The sequence below is a fragment of the Choloepus didactylus genome, chromosome 9 (genome assembly GCF_015220235.1).
Source record: "Choloepus didactylus isolate mChoDid1 chromosome 9, mChoDid1.pri, whole genome shotgun sequence".
Classification (NCBI taxonomy): Eukaryota; Metazoa; Chordata; class Mammalia; order Pilosa; family Megalonychidae; genus Choloepus; species Choloepus didactylus.
The window spans coordinates 50,035,080-50,056,091 of NC_051315.1; the positions used below are offsets into that span (position 1 = coordinate 50,035,080).

A 21,012-nucleotide genomic window follows, 5' to 3' on the forward strand; every position below is an offset into this window, starting at 1 on the left:
TTTAATATAATTATGCCTAACTTGGTATAGAAAAAGGACAAGTTAAGGATTATCTAGCTAAAAGATTAACTCTCTGTAATAAGTATGATATTGATTATTTTCTAGTTAGGAATAAAAATGATACATTCAGGAGCATTTAACAAAGACAGTGATAATTAGGCTTAAAAGCTGATAATTGGAGAAGTAATAAGTTGAGGCATGCATATAGTTTTTGTTTACATAGCATGCAACAGGAAATTAGATTTTTCCCACAAAAAGAAATACCCTATGGATTCTAAATCTCCCCAGTGAGAACGAGAATGATGCTATTAAAAGTTAATCATTTTTTATTCTGGTCTACCTCTGTTTTTTGCACATATTTTACTTAAGAACTTGTCAGATGCATTTCTTCTATATGTGTCCCCTTCTAAACTAGGGCCACTTTGAGTGCAGGATTCATGTCTTGTTTGTTTCTGAATAGTGGCTAGCACATGGTAGGTACTGAAATGTTTGCTGAATTGAGTGGAATTGGGTTAAGATGGTTCCCTCTAGTACTCATTGTAGAGAGTAGGCCTTTTATGGGTTTCCCTGTATGGCTAAATTGGGGCAAGAATGAAAACCAAGTCTTTCTTCCAATTTTCAAGATAGAAAAAACCAGTTATGAACTATGGGAAGTGGAACTTGGATGTCTTAAGACTTTAGCCCAGCATTGTAATTATTAATTACTTCTTTTGTATACTCCTTTATTGATAGGTGATGGCTGGAATCATTGCCTATTAGAATGCGGACCAAGAACATATGTGAAAAGAAGTAAGATTTGATCCTTTTAAGCTCCAGTATGATATGCTGAGGATTCCTTATTGTACACCAGGTTTTAGAGTGGTCATTCTTACCCTTTTCCTTAGCAGTCAAAATATTATTTTAAAAAATCAGACAAGAAAGAGCATTTTTGGTATCTTTTGAGTTGGCTAAATTCAACTAAGCACTTTGGGATTTATATAACAAAAAACATATATGATGTGTTTTAATTTGTTCCAAAGGATAGAGGTACAAAGGGACAAAACATAAGTAAATGATAAAAAAGTGCTAAGATACATTTTCATGTGTTAAAAATAGTAATTTTTTTTAATTATTTGTCTTAAACTGGTAATGTTACCAACAGAGGAATAATGTTCAGAATATATTTCTAAACTCATTGCCTAAAATCCATCTATTTTACATTAAAAAGAAACAAAACCAGGGACTTTGATGTCTAAGCCAGAAACCCAATGCTACCAGGACTGAAAAATGTTTTCCTGAAATATCAATGTTGGCAATAATCTTTAAAGTTCAGGGTCTTCTTCAAATACAATCAATATTAGATGGTTTCTTCTTTAAGATAAACATCGAATTAATGTGCATATATTAACCCCCAGGGCTTCAAATAGCAAAAGGAGGTAAGAACTGGAAGTCATTGGATTCATGCTGACTTGTATATTTGGGGATTAGTAAAAATTGAGATCAGCAGGAGTTCCAGGAGGCAGGCTGGAGAAGGAAGGAAGCACACCATGGTGGCTGTGTTCCTTTCCTACTGGCCACGACATGGGCAGCTGGAGCGCAAGTTGCTTCTTTTGTTTAGTTGTGCTTTCTGCAATATTTCTCTGTATGGTTGGCTTTTGGCCGATGCCTCTTATTTCATTCTTCAGAGAGGAAAATTCCTCTTTAGTATTGCTGGGTGTGACAGGAAATAGCATCAGTAGCACACATAGTATCACATAGTAGTCATACATTATAATAGACATAGTAGGACTGACTGAATGGAAATCAGATTATCGTCTCATTTCAGTAGGCTTTTGGAACAAATTCAGACAAATTCAGTCTTGCAAAACTTAATGGAATATTTGAAATCATGGCTGTCAAATTGTGCTAATGAAATCTCAATGGATTTCTAGATAAGAGCAGACTACACAAGAACCTGTTTTTTTAAAATACAGTTTTATTGAGATATATTCACATGCCATACAATCATCCAAAGTGTACAATCAGTTGTTCACAGTATCATCATATAGTTGTGCTTCATCACCATGATTGATTTTTGAACATTTTCATTACTCCCCCCAAAATAGAAATAAGAATAAAAATAAAAATAAAAGTTAAAAAGAACACCCCAAATACCTCCCCTTCCCCTCCTATTGTTCGTTCACTTTTTGTCCCCATTTTTTCTACTTATCTGTCCATACACTGGATAAAGGGAGCGTGAGCCACAAAGTTTTCACAATCACACATTCACACCATGTAAGCTATTTAGTTATACAACTGTCTTCAAGAATCTAGGCTACTGGGGGTTGCAGTTCAACAGTATCAGGTATTTCCTTCCTGCTATTCCAATACTCTAAAGACTAAAAAGGGATATCTATATAACACACAGTAATAACCTCCAGATGACCTCTTAACTCCATTTGAAATCTTCAGGCACTGAAACTTTGTTTCATTTCTCTTCCCCCTTTTGGTCTAGAAGGCTTTCTCAATCCCACAGTGCTGGGTCCAGGCTCATCCCCAGGAGTCATGTCCCACATTGCCAGGGAGATTTACACCCCTAGGAGTTATGTCTCATATAGCAGGGAGGGCAGTGAGTTTACCTGCCGAGTGGGTTTAGAGAGAGAGAGAGGCCACATCTGAGCAACAAAAGAGGAAAGAACCTGTTTTTTAGGATTCAAGAAACTTCACTTTAGTGGAAAGAGCTCTAAACTGGGAAAAAATAAGAAATTAGTTGGGAGTATTTTAAAAAAGTATATCCCCAGCTATCACCTCTCCTAGCTACCACCCAGGACATATCAGAATTTCCAGAGTTTATGATATGTAGTTTGAAAAAAAGCTGCTAATGTATTTTGGATTTTCCTCTTCCCTAGTCCCTGTTCCCTTTACCTCTTGAATTTGAAAATCACTGGAGAACTTGATCTCCAAGAGCATAGCTATGAAATTCCATGGTTTTGTTAGTAAAAATTCCACTACCTAATGATGAAGGTCTTCTCCCAAGATGTTATAAATTCTATACTGATTTTCACTAGGCCTTGTTTGATATGTGGATGTATTCTCTCAAGTTATAGGCCTTAAATTCTGAAGGCTTTAAAGCTGTAAGATGGAGGTAGTGGATTAAACAAGGATCACTGTCTCTTTCTCTACTTTGTTTTTGCTAGGTTAGCATTCAACATCTCATATCAGAGAACTTTAGAAATATGGGCTTTCTTGATCTTTAGAAGTAGAACTCTGCTGTTGGAACTCTGCTTCCGTCCTACTATCCTGTTAGAAATAGTAGCTCTAGCTTATAGTAAACACTCAATAAATGGTGTTCTAGCAAAGTACCTGCATGATTTAATAACACACATTGTAGGAAATATTGATTAAAAGTAATTTTAATAAAATATGTTTTTTATTTTGACTCTTTTTCAGACTTTTTATTACTTATATTTAAATTCACTTTGAATTAGTAAAACCTGGATATTTAGGGTTTTATAATGGGATAGAAATAATCTTTCTAAAGAGAAATTATCAGTTTTATTCTAATACATTGTGATTACCGATTACTATCCCTTTAATGGAAAAGGAGCTTTAATTCATCAGTCTGTGGATGAAAATAAAGTTGAGCCTAAAATTAGTAAATTTTTAGTCAAACATCTTGTTATTTAAGTCCTTGGTATTGTCTAATGTGCTGTGCACAAAGTTGACACTCAAATGTATTAACCAATAAGGTTTTAAAAAACAAATGCTTTCTTATTATAATAAAAATAAAATTTATTGTAGAGAATTGTATTGAGAAGGAAAACAGATAGAAATTATCTATAATTCCACCTGCGATGAGCATTATGGAAAATTTTTATGTATCGATGAAAATAATTTAATATTCAATTTTGATGAAAAAATATTTTAAAATCTGCTGAAATTTTTTTATTTGACAGATTATTTAATAATTTCCAGCCATCTTCTTTTAACCCTTGAAAGCTTTTCCCCTTGCTAGTTTATTTATAACCTCCAAATTCATTTATAACATCTATATCACTAAATATATATATACACACACACACACATATAAATATATACACACACACATATAGTGATATATGGGCTTTGTTACTTAAAATACTCTAGAACCATAGTCAGTGTTAGGAAAAATGTGTAGTTACTCAGTCACTGTCATCAGTCACAGCCCTACAAAAGAGCTTCTTTAACTGGTTTCTACCGCGTTAAGTATCACTGCCCCTCTTTTGTTGAGACTTAAGGCAAAGGGGTTTATGCTTGGTCTACTCTGGTAAGTTTCGTTGTCTTTTCAAAGTGCTCTAGTATCCTGGTCATCGCCACTATCAGAATATTTTCCTTATAGACAAATGGAATGGAATTGAGACTCCAGAAATAATCCATGCATCTACGGCCAGTTGATTTCTTTTCTTTTTTTTTATTAGAACAGTTATAAATTTACAGAAAAATTATGTGGAAAGTACAATTCCCACATACCCACTCCCCCCACCCCAGTTTTCTATATTATAAACATTTTGCATTAGTGTGGTACCTTAATTAAAACTGATAAAAGAATATAATTATAATTATATTATTAACTATAGTCCATAGTTTGCATTAGAAATCACTCTTTGTGATGTACACGTCTATGGTTTTTTCAATTCATTTTTATTCTGTAACATATATAACCTAGAATTAATCACTTAACCACTTTCAAGTATACAACTCAGTGGTATTAATTACAATTACAATGTTGTGCTACCATCGCCACCATCCATTACCAAAACTTTTTATCATCCCAACCAGAAACCCTGTACCAGTTAAGCATTAATTCCCCATTTCTCACACCCACCGCTGCCCCTGGTAACTTGGATTCTAATTTCTGACTCTATGAGTTTGCATATCCTAATTATTTCATGTAAGTGAGATCATACAATATGTGTCCTTTAGTGTCTAGCTTATTTCACTCAACATGGTGTTTTCGAGGTTTACCCATGTTGTTGCATATATCAGAACTTCATTCCTTTTTATGGCTGAATAATATTCCATTCTCTGTATTACCACATTTTGTTTATCCATTTTTCCATTGATGGACACTTATGTTACATCAATCTTTTGGCAATTGTGAATAGTGTCATTATGAGCATCAGTGTGAAAATATCTTTTCTAGTTCCTGCTTTCAATTATTTTAGGTATAATATTTTAGAAGTGGGATTGCTAAGTCATATGGTGATTCTATACTTGACTTTTGGAGAAACCGCTAAACTGTTTTCCACAATGGGTGCATCATTTTACATTTCTACCAACAATGTACAAGGGTTCCTGTTTCTCCGCATCCTTGGCTGATTATTTATTTATTTATTTAATCTACTTTTTTTTTAAAAATTGAGATTGTTCAGATACCATACAACTATCCAAAGATCCAAAGTGTACAATCAACTGCCCATGGCACCACCATACAGCTGTGCATCCATCAACATAATTAATTTTTTTTTCAATTTTTAGAACATTTTCATTGCTCCAGAAAAAAAATACACGAAAAAAGGAAACTCAGATCTTCCCATACCCCTAACCATGCCTTCCTCCATTATTGATTCATAGTTTTGTTATAGTACATTTGTCACTGTTGATGAAAGAATGTTAAAATACTAACTGTAGTATATAGATTGCAATAGGTATATATTTTTTCCCTATATGCCTCTCTATGATTAACTTTTAGTTATAGCGACATTCATTTGTTCTAATCCATGAGAGAGATTTCTAATATTTGTATAGTTAATCATGGACATTGTCCACCACAAAATTCACTGTTTTATACATTCCCATCTTTTAACCTCCAACTTTCCTTCTGGTGACATGTGTGACTCTGAGCTTACCCTTTCCACCACCTTCACACGCCTTTGGCTGATTGATTTTTGACGAAGTTGCCAATGGGGGAAAGAATGGTCTCTTTCACAAATGGTGCTTGAACAAATACAGGTGCACCAATGTTCACAGTGGCATTACTCACAATAGCTACAAGGTAGAAACCACCTAAGTATCCATCAATGGATGAATGGATAAACAATTTTTGGTATAGGCATACAGTGGAATATTATTCAGCTAAAAAAAGGAATGAACTACTGATGCATGCTATGATGTGGATGAACCTTGAAACCACTGTGCTAAGTGAAAGAAAAAAGACACAAAAGGTAACATATTGTATAATATCATTTATATGAAATATCCGTAATAGGTAAATCCATGCAGACAGAACACAAATTAATGGTTACCAGGGATTGGGGAAATGGAGGCATGGGGAGCAACTGCTTAATGAATATGGAGTTTCCTTTTGGGATGATGAATATATTTTGGAACTAGATAGAGATGACAGTTGTACAACATTGTGAATGTTCTAAATGCCACAAATTGTTCACTTTAAAATGGTTAATTTTATGTTGTGTGAATTTCACCTCACTAAAAGAAAATTTTTAAAAAGTTTCTATCCCTGTCATTTTTTGAGAAATTATAGAAAATATTTTATTTTTAATAGTGTGTGACTTACCTAAATTTCTCAAAATTCAAATATTGAAATTTTTATTGAGTAATAAGTCAACAATGACTCAGAAGTTTCATATTTTTGTTAGTGAATAGTTTAATTTCACTAAGATAACAATTTTGAAGTTGTTTTGTCTGTTTTTAAAGATCTGGGGTCCTCAGAGTGGAACACTTGGTGATCCTTATTAATATCTTGTTTGAACTGTGGCTCCTATGGGGTTCTGGGAATGAAATGAGTTGCTTTAAAGTCCCAGAATTCAGGCTGAGCCGGTTAGAAGCCAGTTTGGACTAGTGTATATAAGAAGTAAGCATCTTAGGTTAGATGCTTAATGCCCTTTAGACTTGCAGCATTGCAGGCTATAGTTTATGCCAGTAGCCAGGTGTGAGCTTGAGGGATCTCTCTTACCGGCCCAGGGATCCAAGGCATTCAGTGCAAAACCTGGCCGGCAGCCCGAGTGAGTAGGAGCCATGTGACTGTGGTGAGTTGGAGTGTGCAATTGCCTCCTGCTTCAGAGCTACCTGATCCGAATACTAAGCAGAGCGAGTGCTGGGCTGAGTGTAAGACACTGAAGACACTGCAGAGAAAGGTGCTTATTCCAGAGGCGTTACAAAACATGGAGATCAAAGACCAGGGAGCCCAAATGGAGCCGCTGCTGCCTACGGTAAGAGATAACCTGCTGTCACATAAGATTAACCGTGTTTGCTGCAAAATCCGCCAGGCAAGCAAGCAGTCTGCTAGCTAGGTGCAGTGAGTGTACTTTTGGGGTGGTGGATAGCTCCCACGACATATGGACAGGGGTCTCCTCCCATCTCGGTGACTGAAATGCAAAAAGCAAAGCACATGATTTTTTTTCCCCCCTTCTCAATATGGATGCACTACGGTGATGAAATGTCTCATGTTTGCTGCTGTTTGAAGAAATGGCTAGGTTTTAGCAGCAGGGGCAGCTGTGTGTCTCTCCCTGTCTGTTACTGCCTATCTCTGATTCTCAGACTGTGCACTGGTGGCTCAAGCCCCTGCAAAGAAGCCCCCTTTTATCATATTCTGTCCCTAATAAATTTCCTCCCATTCCTCATCCCCCGGGCAGTGAGGTGAGGGAATCTGCTGCTGTTGCTGCTTTAGAGATTTAGTCTCCGCAGAAACCAGGGGGAAGAACAGAAGGATCGTGCGTGTGGTTGTGCGTGCATGCGTGTGTGTGTGTGCGTGTGTGTGTGTGTGTTCTGTCAGTCTCTCTTTCAAAGGGAAGCGTGTCATGGTTCATGTACAAAGAAGGTGTGCATTTTTGGAGAACAGGCATACTATTCAGATTCGAATATCTGAAATGTTCCTGAATTGTCATTTGGAAACAGCACATCGTTTATCTCTGGGTTCTTAAGCTGCCTCCCTAGAGATTTAATTCTTAGATAAGCCTATCCTGTCCACAATATTTCCGGCTGGTTCACACTCTTTGGAGATTTTCGGGCAACATCTATCTTAGCGAGGAGCAGCTGATGTTGCTGTGTTTAAGAAAACAAAAACAAAAACAAACAAAACACACACACACACACACACACACACACACACACACACACACACACACACACACACAATGCTTCCTTGATGCAACAGAGATGCCAAAAGCTAGCTAGCTTCCAGCCATCTATCAGCGCTATCACAGCTCAGAACAGCAGAAATAGCCTCCCTGCACCAAACCAGACCGAGGGGCTGTTTCTTAGCTTTCGGTTAGGTTACTCAGGTTAGTGATCCACCTTGCAGACTAGGGACTGGCGGCAAGCTGCCCATTTTTCAGTTCATTCCAGGCTTTAAACACACCTTTACACTAAATAATACCTCGGTAGAAATGGGCAGATTCTGGGCCACTGTATTTCCAGGGCCTTACCTCTCACGCCCGGCTCAAAACTGCAAAAGATTCCAGTTTGCATCCCGGAATCGGCCGTGGCTACTGAGCATGCCCAGTTCTCCTCAGGACTACGGTTTCGCAGGGAGGGAGCAAGGAGATGGGAACAAGGCAGGAGTCACCACCAAGAACGGAGCCTAAATAAAAGGCAGGGGCAGTGTCATAGAGGGAAAAAGGAAACATGCCAATTGTTTCACCTGCTTGACAGTAGAGAGATTTCTTTGTGGAATCAAAGTGAAGTTATTTTACGTAAATGCGAGTATAAGGTTTGTCAACCTTCCCAAACTTGAATAGATACAGAAATTAGGATTCAGTGGTTACTCGGAATAAATAAAGAAATTAAGAGGGTCAAGGTTGTCAGAGAACCATTAGTACCTGGATGGGAGATAGGAGCTATACCCAGAAAGTGGGGGATGGAGATTTAGGGAGGTTAAGGGGAAAAACACCTTTTTTTTTTTTGGGGGGGGGGGTTGGAACCAGTCCTCAAGAAGCAGGCTGAAGTCAGTTTGATATGATCTATGAGCTGTCACTTGTTGGAATAGTTAAAGGGTTTAGACCAACGGAGGATTTTCTGGGTAATTTAGAAGAGGCTGATATTACTGGGCTAGATGGGCAACCAGTTTGTGGCTTAAAGGATCAGGGAAAATACAAACTTGTGTAGAGAAGAAGGTCTACATAGGACTGATGGCAATTTTTGAAGGCCAGAGTCAAAAGTTTACATTTCATGTGGTTATTGACCAGTATAGAATAGTAACATAGCTTAATGTCAAGGGAGGATCATGTTAGCATTTCCTTACAAGAAAAACAAGCCAAGGGGCTAGAATGGAGAACTGGGCCAGTTTTATACTTGTACAGTGTATTCAATTTCCCCAATTGCATTTATGCTAAATTATTCTTTTTTAGTTCTTGTAACAAGCAAGTTATGTAAAGCTGATTTTATCTTCATTTTAAAGATGAGAAATTGAGGCACTGAGTCTGAAAAACATGTCTAGGGTCATATAGTGACAAAGTCAGAACTAGAATATAGGTCTTCTAAAAACCAGTTTAGAACTTTAAAAAAATCAGTATTTTTTACATTATATTATTTACCAGGTTTAACATGGTCAGATCCTGGATCAGAGTTTTTATGCTTAGAAGAAGGAGGAGGTATAGATTTATTTGCTCTTTTCTAGAAAATTAATCTGATGGCTTCAGAGATAATTATGTGGGAGTCAATATAGCATAACAACACAGTTTGTAGGTCCCAGCATGACTGTTTACTTGCTCTGTGATCTTGGGAACATGAAAAGCCTTAGTTTCTTCAACTGAAAAATGCTAGGGAATGGTACATATTATTTGGGTTGTTGCAATGAGTAATGAAATAATCTATGTGAAGTACCAGGCACTTAGTAAGTGCTCAATAAAAGTTAGCTGCTACTATCATTATTCATGGATATATAGGCACTGAGATTAATTGCAGGTCTCAGGTATTTTTGAAAGGTGGCTTGGTGGTACTGTCTACTTAAGGGAAAAATAAGGAATGGAGCACTGGAAAAGAGGGAGTTCAGAGGAGGTAATAGGTAGGGTTTTTAGACATAGCATTGGAAACTTAGCAGTATGTTTGGAAAGGCAATAAAAAATGGCATTAAAAGTCAAGACCAGATGGTGAACAGAAGCAGTCGGAGGTAGTTAGATGGAAAGATAAGTAAAAGAAAGAAGAATCCTAAGAATGAATGAGTATGCCAAACAAGTGAATGTACCAGTAATTCTGATTTGAATTAAATGGAGAAGGAAGAGATTCTTATTAAGCCTCCCAAGGTTTACCTCTATTTAGTATATTTAAAGTACATCTCAAGAGTATGGGTGGAAGAGACCATACCATATTTTCCTTTTTTCCCAGTTCTTCTTAGGGAACTTCTCAGGTAATTTTCTTTTGTTGGAGACAAAGACATCATTGCATTTTGTAAGACCCAAATCACACTAAGGGTTAGGTCATTCAACAATTCTAGGCCTAGAGTACATGTAGTCTGGCTTTGGAAGCACCTGGCTGTTATGTCTGAAGTCATAGAAAAAGGCATGTTCAGAAGACTCAGTCACTTATTAAATGCCTCCTATTGGCCAAAGATGTTCTTGGTGCTGGGATACAGCAATGAACAAGAGAGAAGAAACCCTGGCCATGTGGAGCTCATAATCTAGCTGGTCTAGAGATAGGGTTCAATTATTAGAGACTGCTGCTTTCTCCTCAAATATTTAATCATTACTATAAATTCTGAGAGGGATATGTACAGAGAATATGTATAACAGTAATGATGGTGATATGTTAGTAAGGACAAAAATTGCTCTTTTTAATGTATGAAGACAGAAATTTAGGGTATTGCGTTATGACTTCAAATTCTCTGTTGGCATGCAGCATTGAGTTTGCTTCTGGGAGTAACTTGATAATTTTTAAATTACCAGGTCATGGAAGAGGCTTCTAGGAGAATGACTTTATAACAAGTATTTCTATCCTGTGCCGTTTAATCTTGGGATCTGTTTCAAGATTCTGATGTTCTAAATGAGCTTGTTTTAAGTTGAGCTTATGCATAAAACTGCCCTGAGGTATGGCACTAGAGTTAAGGTTAGTTTTTAAAGGTAATTTGATGATATATGGCAGATGGTGGAATGTAGCACCCATTTTCATGCTAATTCCCTATTTCCAAATGGCCCATTTTATTGAGTTGTTTTTGTTCATGGAAAAAAAAATTTAATTTTATATATGTTGTTAAATTAGGAAAAGGAAAATGAGACTAAAATGTCAAGGTAACAGAAAGGGCACAAATGTTGGCTAAGTAATCTTCATATTTCTATTTTGTAGTAATTGTAATTTAAATTATAATCAGAATATATTTAACTAAAACATACTCACTATGCTTGATAGTACATAGAAAGAAAAAGCAGTATAAGAAATTAATCCTCATTTTCATTTTCAAGACTTGAGCTGTCACTGTAAATGGCAAGTGATGATATAAATAAAATATTTGTACAGAATTATGAGGTTGGGAATGGTTGGTGGATCTAAAGACTACAAGTATTACGTTTATGATAAAAATATTGGGGTCAGATTAGAAAGTGGGCTAGTTGATGATGGAAAGTTAGAAAATATCTGGGTCAAGGACCAGAACCCAAATAGATAAAATAAGTATAAATTACTTTATAATAACCCTAAGTATAAATTATTTTATAAGAACTCTAAAGGGTTGTCTTGGATACCCCTTGGGATGTGTTACTCTTCTTTAGAAAAAGGGAGTAACTAATATATGTTGCATCTATTTTATGGAATCATGTGAATTTTGATTAGAGGAGGACTTTAGGGATCAAACAGAGACTGAATTCTAGAATAACTCCTTAACTTACAGATGATGAAACTGAACACCAAATATGTAAAGAGATATATTTAAGGGGATGCTGCTTACTCTATTTATGGCTGAGTTTGGCCTAGGGTCCAAATCTTGTGGTTCTTAGTTTATCATTCTTTCCACTATTGTACAGTAGTCCCTTTTCTAGCATACAATAAACAGCTGAGTGCCAAATTGAAATGAAAATGGTAGTTAGACAATCTTTATGAAGTAATAATAGATATTATTGTCTCAAGCTCGTGCTAGGCACACGCATCTCTAATCCTCATGGTCATTCTGAAAGATTGCTATTGTTATCCAGTTTTATAGATGAGAAACTGAGGCTCAGAGGGTTGAATAAATTACCCAAGTTCACATAGCTAATAATTACTGGAGCCAGGATGTGAAAATATTGCATCTAATTCAAAGTAACTCTGTTTCTTTTACGTCAATTAAGTAATAAAAAGGAATCTCATTATAAAATGGACTTTCACATCTGCTTCTTGAAATATGAAAGTACTATATAAGGTATTGTGTATAGTATGAAAGTACTGTATAAGGTATAGTAGGCCCTTATTGCATGATTCCATTTATATGAATATCCAGAATGGGCAAATCCATTGAAATATAAACTAGATTAATGGTTGCCAGAGGATGGAGCTAGGAGGTGTTTGGAGTGATGACTAACAAGTATCAAGTTTCATTTGGGGGTGATGGAAATGTTCTGGGATGAGATAGTGGTGATGGTTGCACGACATTGTGAATATACTTAAAATCACTGAATTGTTATGTAAATCTTACCTCATTTTTAAAAAATAGTAAAAAAAAAGTATGTTGTTTCCATTATCACTAATAAGGAGAAAGGGTGAGGATCTGAACAATGTTTGTTTCAGTCACATTCATATAAATCAAGAAGAGGGCAAATGAGATATTCCTAAAAATTAAAAATAACTTTCACACATACATTTTCACACACACTGCAGATAGTCTTACCACAGAATCATTTCTCTTTGTGAGGATAATACTGAGGTTGGTCAGGGTTTTAGCAAAACTATTTCCAGGCTTAGAGATCTTTTGGAATATATCTTCAAAGCTGAGTTAAGAGGACATATGGCATATTCTATGTACAAGAGAGAACGGTAACTATTTTAATTGGGTCAAATTGTTATTTGTCTCCAAATGACCTCTTTGAAATTTCTCTTAATCTACTTTAAACTATAACACAAGAAACATGGAAGCAACTAAGTTTTAAAGAAGCTATTTTTTTCATTAAAGCTCATTTTTTATTATCAATATTTTTTAAAGGTCTTTGTTGTTCTACCCTCATAAAGGATATGTAAATCAAACTCCAAAGACACTAATTAATTATTAACTATTTTATATTGACTGGTTTATTGGTTTAGGTTTCTTCACATTTTCGCCAACACTTGTATTGTCTATCTTTTTTATTATAGCCATTCTAATGAGTGTGAAGTGGTATGCTATTGTGGTTTTGTTTTTTAAATTTTGAAACTCAGCTTTATTTTAAATGTACAACTTAATAAGTTTTGATAAATGTATAGTCATGTAACTACCACCACAATCATAATAGAGAGCAATTCCGTGAACTCAACTTGTTCCCCACCCCCTTTACAGTCAGTTGTCTCCCCTCTTCTTTAGCCATTCCAGCTACTGTGGTTTTGATTTGCATTTCCCTAATGATTAATGACATTATCTTTTCATGTGCTTATTGGCCATTCATTTATCTTCTTTAATCACATGTCTATCCAAATCTTTTTCCCATTTTTTCAAATGGGTTATTTGTCTTATTAGTGATTTGTAAGAGTTCTCCATATATTTTGGATACGGATCTCTTAGCATATAAATGATTTACAAATATTTATCCTTGTCTGGGCCTTGTCTGTTACTTTCTTTATGGTGCCTTTAAATCACAAAAGTTTTTAATTTTGATGAAGTCCGTTTTATCAGTTTTTTCTTTTATGGATTGTGCTTTTGTTGTAGAATCTAAAAATTCTGCCAGCACCAAGGTGACAAAGATTTTTGTTTAGATCTGTGTTCCATTTTGAGTTAATATTTGTATATGGTGTAAAGTAAGAGTCTAAGTTCATTTTTTTTTTGCATTTAAATATCCAGTTGTCCTAGGACCATTTGTTGAAGTGACTACCTTTCCCCACTGAATTTTCTTGAGAGTCAATCAATTGACTATAAATATAAAGGTTTATTTCTGGACTGTCAATTTTCTTCTGCTAATCTGTATACCTGTCCTTTCCCCAATATCATTACTGTGGCCTTATAGTACATTTTGAAGTCAGGTAGTGCAGATTTTCAACTTTGTTCTTTTTCAGAATTGTTTTGCCTATTCTAGGTCCTTGGCATTTACATATAAATTTTAGTATCAGCTTGTCAATTTGTAGAAAAAGTGTACAGGAATTTTGATAGGGATTGCTTTGAACTTATAGATCAGTTTAGGGAGAATTGCCGTCTTGACAATATTGAGTCTTCCAAAACATGAGCATGGAATGTTTCTCCATTTATTTTAGATATTTAATTTCTCTTGGCAGTGTTTTGTAGATTTATTTGTTTTAGTGAAGACTTCTATGCAATATCAAGGAGGATGCAAAATTTTCAGAAAATGGAGATTAATGTACAGATTTAGTGGGGGTAGTAAGAGAATGTTTTGTAGCCCAGAACCCTATTGTTTGGTTTTGATTCGGTGATAAAGTCCTTGTACCAGTATCAGCAAAGCCTGCTCATTCATCTTGAAAATTACGCTCTAAGTATCTAATATAGACATTTTTAAAGAAGAATTTTCCCATTGCTTATTGAATGTGTTAGGTTGCTAGAGTTGTGCCTTCAACATTTATTCATACCTCTGCTTGTTCTTGCTAATTTTGAGAAATCAAAATTATTTAGAGAAGGCAATTTCTTTCTCAGTGGCTTTGTTTTTGGACAAATGTGGCTTTGATATCAAAGATGATGACCCTAGTCAAGTTCCAGAAAGCAAGTGGCATAAAAAAGTAGTTGGGTCTAACAACTTCTGGATGGTGTTAAAACATAGCTCTGCTTATAAAGTACATTTCATTATTAGATCCATACTGCTTCTTTCCTGAATAAAATACTGAGTTTTTATTGATATTTAGGCTGCTCTGGTAATAAGCTTATGCAAACTCCTACGATTTGGTCAGAAACAAGAATATGATTAAAAATTGGATAAAAAGAAATACTAGACAACAAGGTGTAGCCCTAATGTGTAGTATATTTGAGTGCATATTATGCTCTTTGTCTTTTATTAACATAATTTTCTAATACAATTGTCTGTTAAAAACATCTGACGTATATTTGACAAAACACTTCTAGAAGATATAAAAAAATTAGTATTTTTCCTCTAAAGAAAGGGATTATTGAAAACTTTAAACCCAAAGACTGGCTGCATCAGAATCATCAGGAGGACTCACTAAAAATACAAATTCTAAGACTTACTCTGCCTGTTGGCTTAGACTTTCTAGGGGTGGTACCAGAAAACAAGCATTTTAGAGTGCTCTCTAGGTGATTCTTTTCTTTCTTTCTTTTTTTTTTTACTTTTTTTATTGTGAAATATATATATATACAGAAAAGTGATAACTTTCAAAGTACAATTTAACAAGAAGTTAGAGAGCAAATTTCAAAGAATGTTACGGGTTACAGTTCCACAATTTGTTATTTCCTTATTGTGAAATATGTATGCGGGTTGCTGGTGCTGAGTTCCGACTTGGCGGGCCGGGGCCAGGGAACCTGGTCAGCCCCTGGGGGAGGCGATGGGCATGGGCAGTAGCGCCCTCCACAGCCCCCCCCCCAGGGAACCTGGCCAGCCCCTGGAGAGGGTAGTGGGCATGGGCAGTAATATCCTCCACAGCCCCCCGGGCCTGAGAAAGTGGAGCCGGCTACAGGCCCCACCTCCCTCACCCAAAATACAACCGTTAGAGGAAGCTTGCCAGAGAAAACCGCCCCCTTTATCTTGCCCGCACACTCCCCGTTGCCAGAGCAACTCCCGCCACCGCCAGTGCGCATACACCGTGGCCAGAGCAACTCCCGCCCTTTTCAAATGACCTCCGCGCCCTCTCAGAACCAATCCTAGCCTTTATCCCCTCAGCATTGCCATGTAAGGACCCCACACCCCTAACACCGACCCCGCCCTCTATGCCACCCTATATAACTTGTGCTCACCCCTGAATAAAGGCTTTTTGTTCTACTACCTTGAAAAGAGAGTGTCTCGCGTCCCTCTCTCGCCGCCCTCCACACCTTGCACGCCTCCGCGGGGGACTCGGCCAAGTCCCCCGCCTCACCTTCGCCTCCGGGAAGAGCTGCCGCCGGTACCCCTCAAGCAACGCTGAGCGCAGAGGGTTCCGTGGCTGCCCGCCCCTAGCTGCGACCGCAATGTATATGCAGAAATGTAATAACTTTCAAAGTACAATTTAACAAGTAGTTATACAGCCAATTTCAAAGCATGTTATACGTTACAGTTCCACCTAGGTGATTCTTATACACATTAAAGTTTGAGAATTGTTGCCTTAAAAAGTAATAAAATAAAAATTATAGTATGTTTTAAAATTATATTAGCTGTGGGAATGCCAGGAAATGAAGTTTTGCTATAAAACAGAGAACTGCTTTTTATAAATCAAACACATTAGAAAATTAAGTACTTACTGCCCATTTTACTCATTTAGCATTTATTACATACCACTTTGCAATGACTATATATGTAAAACTATTTTTACTTATATATAAATACATATGTATAACTTGTTTCTTCAGAGTGCTAGATTCTTGAAAGCAGTGTCTCTTTTAGATAATTTTGTGCTGCTCTCACAGAGCCAAGTGCATGCGAGTAATTAATAAACATTAACTTTCAAGACTCTTAGCACTCTGAAGAAACAAGTTATATATGTCTATTAGGCACTAATACTAGTAGAGATTAGTTGCTAAGAGCTTGGTCTTTGGAGTCACAGTCTTAACTGTTATAATTAGTGGCTATGCAAAACTTTGGCAAATTACCTAGTTGTTCAAAGCCTTACTTTTCTTATCTATAAAATAGGAAAAAAATAATAATAGTATCTACCACACAGGTTTGTGAGAATCAGTAAATTATGTACATATATATGAATATATATAAAGTATACTTCTCAGACTGACAATAAATATCTTATTATTGTCATTATTATTATTGACTTAATGTTTTTCCCTTTGATTGATCATTACACCAAAGATTTTTATAAGTGATATGCATAATAAATTCAGTCATTCATATATAATAATTAATCACTTAATTCACCCATTTGACAACATAGAAGTATGCCAATAATATAATCTGGCAAACATAATAAAATACTTTTTTCCTAGTTGTAAAATTAATACTTTTTAAAGGTAGCTTAGAAAGCATAGAACAACAAATAAAAAAAAAAAACACTCGTTTTGTTTTTTTTAAGGTTTTTATTTTGAGATAATTTCAGACTTACAGATTATTGCAGAAATAGCACAGAGCATTCCCATGTCCATTTAACTCACTTTACTCTAATGTTAACATTTTACATAGCCAAAGTATAATTATCAAAACTAGGAAATTAACATTGATACAGTGTTATTGACTAAACTGCAGAATTTAATTGGATATCACCAGTCTTTTCACTAATGTCCTGTCTGTTCCTGGATCTAATCCAGATCCCGTAAGTATCATGCTTCCCTAGTCTCCAACTTGTGACAGTTAGTCTTCTCTTATCTTTTATGACCTTGACACTCTTGAAGTGTACAGGTCATTTTTTTGCAGGTTATTTTTCAATTTGTGTTGGTCTAGGGTTCTCATGATTAGATTGAGGTTATGCATTGTTTGTCTATAATACCACAGAGCTGGTGTTCTCTTTTCAGTGCATCACATCAGGGGATTCATGGTGTCTTTTTTCTGTTGATGTTAACCTTGAACACTTGGGTATAGAGGTGTCTGCCAGGTTTTTCTATGAAAGGTTAAAAATTTTCCCTTTGTAATAATAAATATCTTGGGGGAGATACTTGGAGACTCTGTAGATATCTTGTTTCTCCTTAAACATTTGCCCACTAATTTTAGCATCCATCAGTGAATCTTCCCTGCAACAGTTATTACTGTGCTGTTTGCCTAAATCCAATAATCTCAGCATTTAGATTGTTGTTCACTTGTTTCATTTTTGGACATCAGGAGCTCCTCCAGTAGGCTCCCATGTCCTTTCGATGTGCTTCCATCTTTTGAGCACTTCCTTACTATCTGGCACCCCAAGATTTTCCAGGCTCATCTTGTATTTTCCCTGCTTCTGCCCCTGAACTAACTACTTCTTCAAGGAACTATTAGGCTAATTTTTGAGGCTATTTATAAATATTGCCAAAATTCCTTCCAGAAAAATTGTATACCAGTTTTCACTTCCACTGAAGCTTCATCTGTATTTTATAAACTTTGCCAATCAGCCTGCTAAACATTTTACTGACCTTTTCTTCTGTATTCCAACTTTGCTACCAGCTAGTGTTTCTTCTCTTTGAAGTAGTTTTTTTTTTTTTTTTAAATCACAGTTCAGAAGAAACACTGAACTATAGCAACTTTGGAAAAACTCCTCAGTTTAGTTCACCTTACTAAAGGTATTACTCAAATGTTGCATGAGATGATTATCAACATGTCTTCTTTGTACGTGGCTCCCTTGTTTGGCCCTCCAGCCCATCGTTACAGGCCCCCCCCTAGGTACCATTTTGGCCATGAAAATTGTCAGTCTTCTTTGAATGATGAATGAAATGGTTCCCCATACATCCTCAGATGCCACGTTCTTTTTTTTTTTCCTAAGTTTTAAGAATGAGGTTGAGAGATGTCCAGTTAACTATGTGTTTCAGTGTCTTATGCCTTTCCTCAGCCTTACTGTTTTTTAACCTCTGATAGACCAAATATTGATGCTCATATTTTGTTTTTAATTTTCATGTTGTATTAAAATGATCTTATGTACAGTTCTTTCACCTATATCACTCATTATGAAGAGACTGTCATTCTGATTGGAGCTGTCCAGTAACTCATTTCATTAAAACCATGTTGAAGAAGTACTGATGATCCTAATATGACAAACTTGGCAAAAGTAAAAATTGCTAGACCTCCTTATATGTTGTTACTTAAATCAAACATGATGATGTAGACCTGTTTATAATTCTCTGATTTAATAATTCTGCCTCTTATCTTTATATGGTTTGAAAAAAGTAACTAGTTCTTAAGAACTGGGATTAGAATTTATCTTAAACTGAGAAATTCAGTAATAGTTATACCACAGTCATTGTTTCACAATTAACTGGGTAATGTGTATATGATAATACTTTTATTTAGGTCTTTAACATAAATATCCATTATAAATGGTTACCATAAAAACTAAACATTAAAAAATATCCACCATCCATTCTGTTAGTCAGCCATCAGAAGCTGGTTAGATGACAATGCCATTCTAATAAAGGACTCAGAATCTCTAGTACAGACCATTTCTGCAAGGTAAGACAATATAATATTTTGGTAATTCTTTGTAGGAGCAAAAATGGTGAACTTAATATCTACTTTGTTCATTTAAAAATGTATGAAGTTGTCTCATAATTCAGAAGATTTGAACCATAATATATTCATTTAAAACATATTGACCCAGCCTTGAATCCGGTTTTTCAAAATTTCACAACATTACTTTTATTGGCTTCTAAATTTCAATTGTTCTCTCTCTCTTTTTTTTATTTAAAACCATTATTCCATCTCCTATATATACTTAACTCTCATGAACACTCAGCCATATAAAATTCTGTATTCCTAGCCTTTCTCATCTTACCTACACAAATTCTCTCATCTTTGGAGATGGTGACATGAAGTCTGGTATAGGACAAAAGAAGGCTACTTACATCTTTGATTCTCTAGGATAGTGATTTATCTTAATGCAAAGATGTTTAGTTAATTCACTAGCCCCCTTGATTTCAAATAGATCAAATATTTTAGAATGAAACTTTTGACATTAGGATCAGTTTTCTAGAAAAAATACAATTCTGATGTTTTCCTTTGTTTTAGAAAATATCTTGATAAAGGAATGGATTGGTTTCAAAAGTTTATTGAATCTTAAATTGCTCCATAAAACAACAATTTGATGATTAGGTTTCAGTAATTTATAAACACACAGTTACAATTTTCCTATAAAGTACCAGCATATGTAGACAACAAGAAGCAAGAATGCTTGCCAAAATGCAATTCAACTTTAAAACAAGCATTAATAGATGAATGATTCATATAATTTAATGAATCTGAAATTCTAATTAATTCATTTACTGTAACAATCTTTATGATAGCTGTCTATCGAGTGGGAATGGAAGGGTAAAGAAACACCTTTCTTGTCTCATTAAGAAATGCAGCAGAAATTCAACCCACTTAGGGAGATATAGTGAAGTGTCCCAATACGGGCATAAGAAATATTTTGCAGTGCTTTGATCATAATATCTTTGTGCAGATAATCCACGACAAAGGGAGAATAATATCAGTATAGATAATTAAAACAAAGAATTCACATTCTCTTCTTTAGTCTATACTTTCAGCCTCTGGTTTCTTAAACCTTTTACTAAGATTATTATAGAGAAGGCAAAGTCCTTTGGTTCAAGGTTTCTTTTCTTCAGCTCAGATTACAAAAGAAATGTTGATGAGCTGTGAAAGCTTCTCAAGGAAATCTCATCTCAATTCTCATTCACTTTTTTGGATCCATGTTTTACACCAAACCACTTTAATATTGGCAAATATTCTGCCTGTATATGAGGTGAAGGGAAACAGCCTAAGGAAAAGGTGCTAATGTAAATCAATATGGATGGATTCTCTTAATGCACCTGGCTATTCTATGAAGTAAATCATGCTCCTTTAAAAGTTTGATTTTAAACATCTGATTTTAAAAGAAACTTAAATTTCCACTGAATTTAATAATGAAGTATGTGCTAATGAGCTATAAAATAACTAGAAACCAGCCAGCTTGAGGAAGGCAAAGGGCAAAAGGCATTTATTATTGATTGCTACGCTTTGAATACTTAGCATTTGAAAAATCAATAATCTATTGAATTTTAATTCAAATGAACATAAATATCTGAATTACATGAAAATAAATTAATTTTAATTTGAATCATGCATGCCTCTTAAATGCTTAATGCTTTTGGCCCAATTTTAGTTCAGTTAAACTGGCAGTTGTTTATTGACATTGTGGCAAATATACTTTTAATGA

General features: G+C 35.4%; 1 protein-coding gene across 1 annotated transcript in view; it reads left to right on the forward strand.

Annotated features, from left to right (window-relative positions):
- Nucleotides 1-6,996: 6,996 nt before the first annotated feature.
- The window catches only part of SLC4A10 (solute carrier family 4 member 10), a 385,140-nt gene continuing 371,124 nt past the window's right edge, over nt 6,997-21,012 (forward strand). The window contains exon 1 of the mRNA XM_037848895.1: nt 6,997-7,169. Within this exon, the coding sequence (XP_037704823.1) occupies nt 7,122-7,169 (48 nt within the window). The 5' untranslated portion in view covers nt 6,997-7,121. The remainder of the gene's footprint in view (nt 7,170-21,012) is intronic.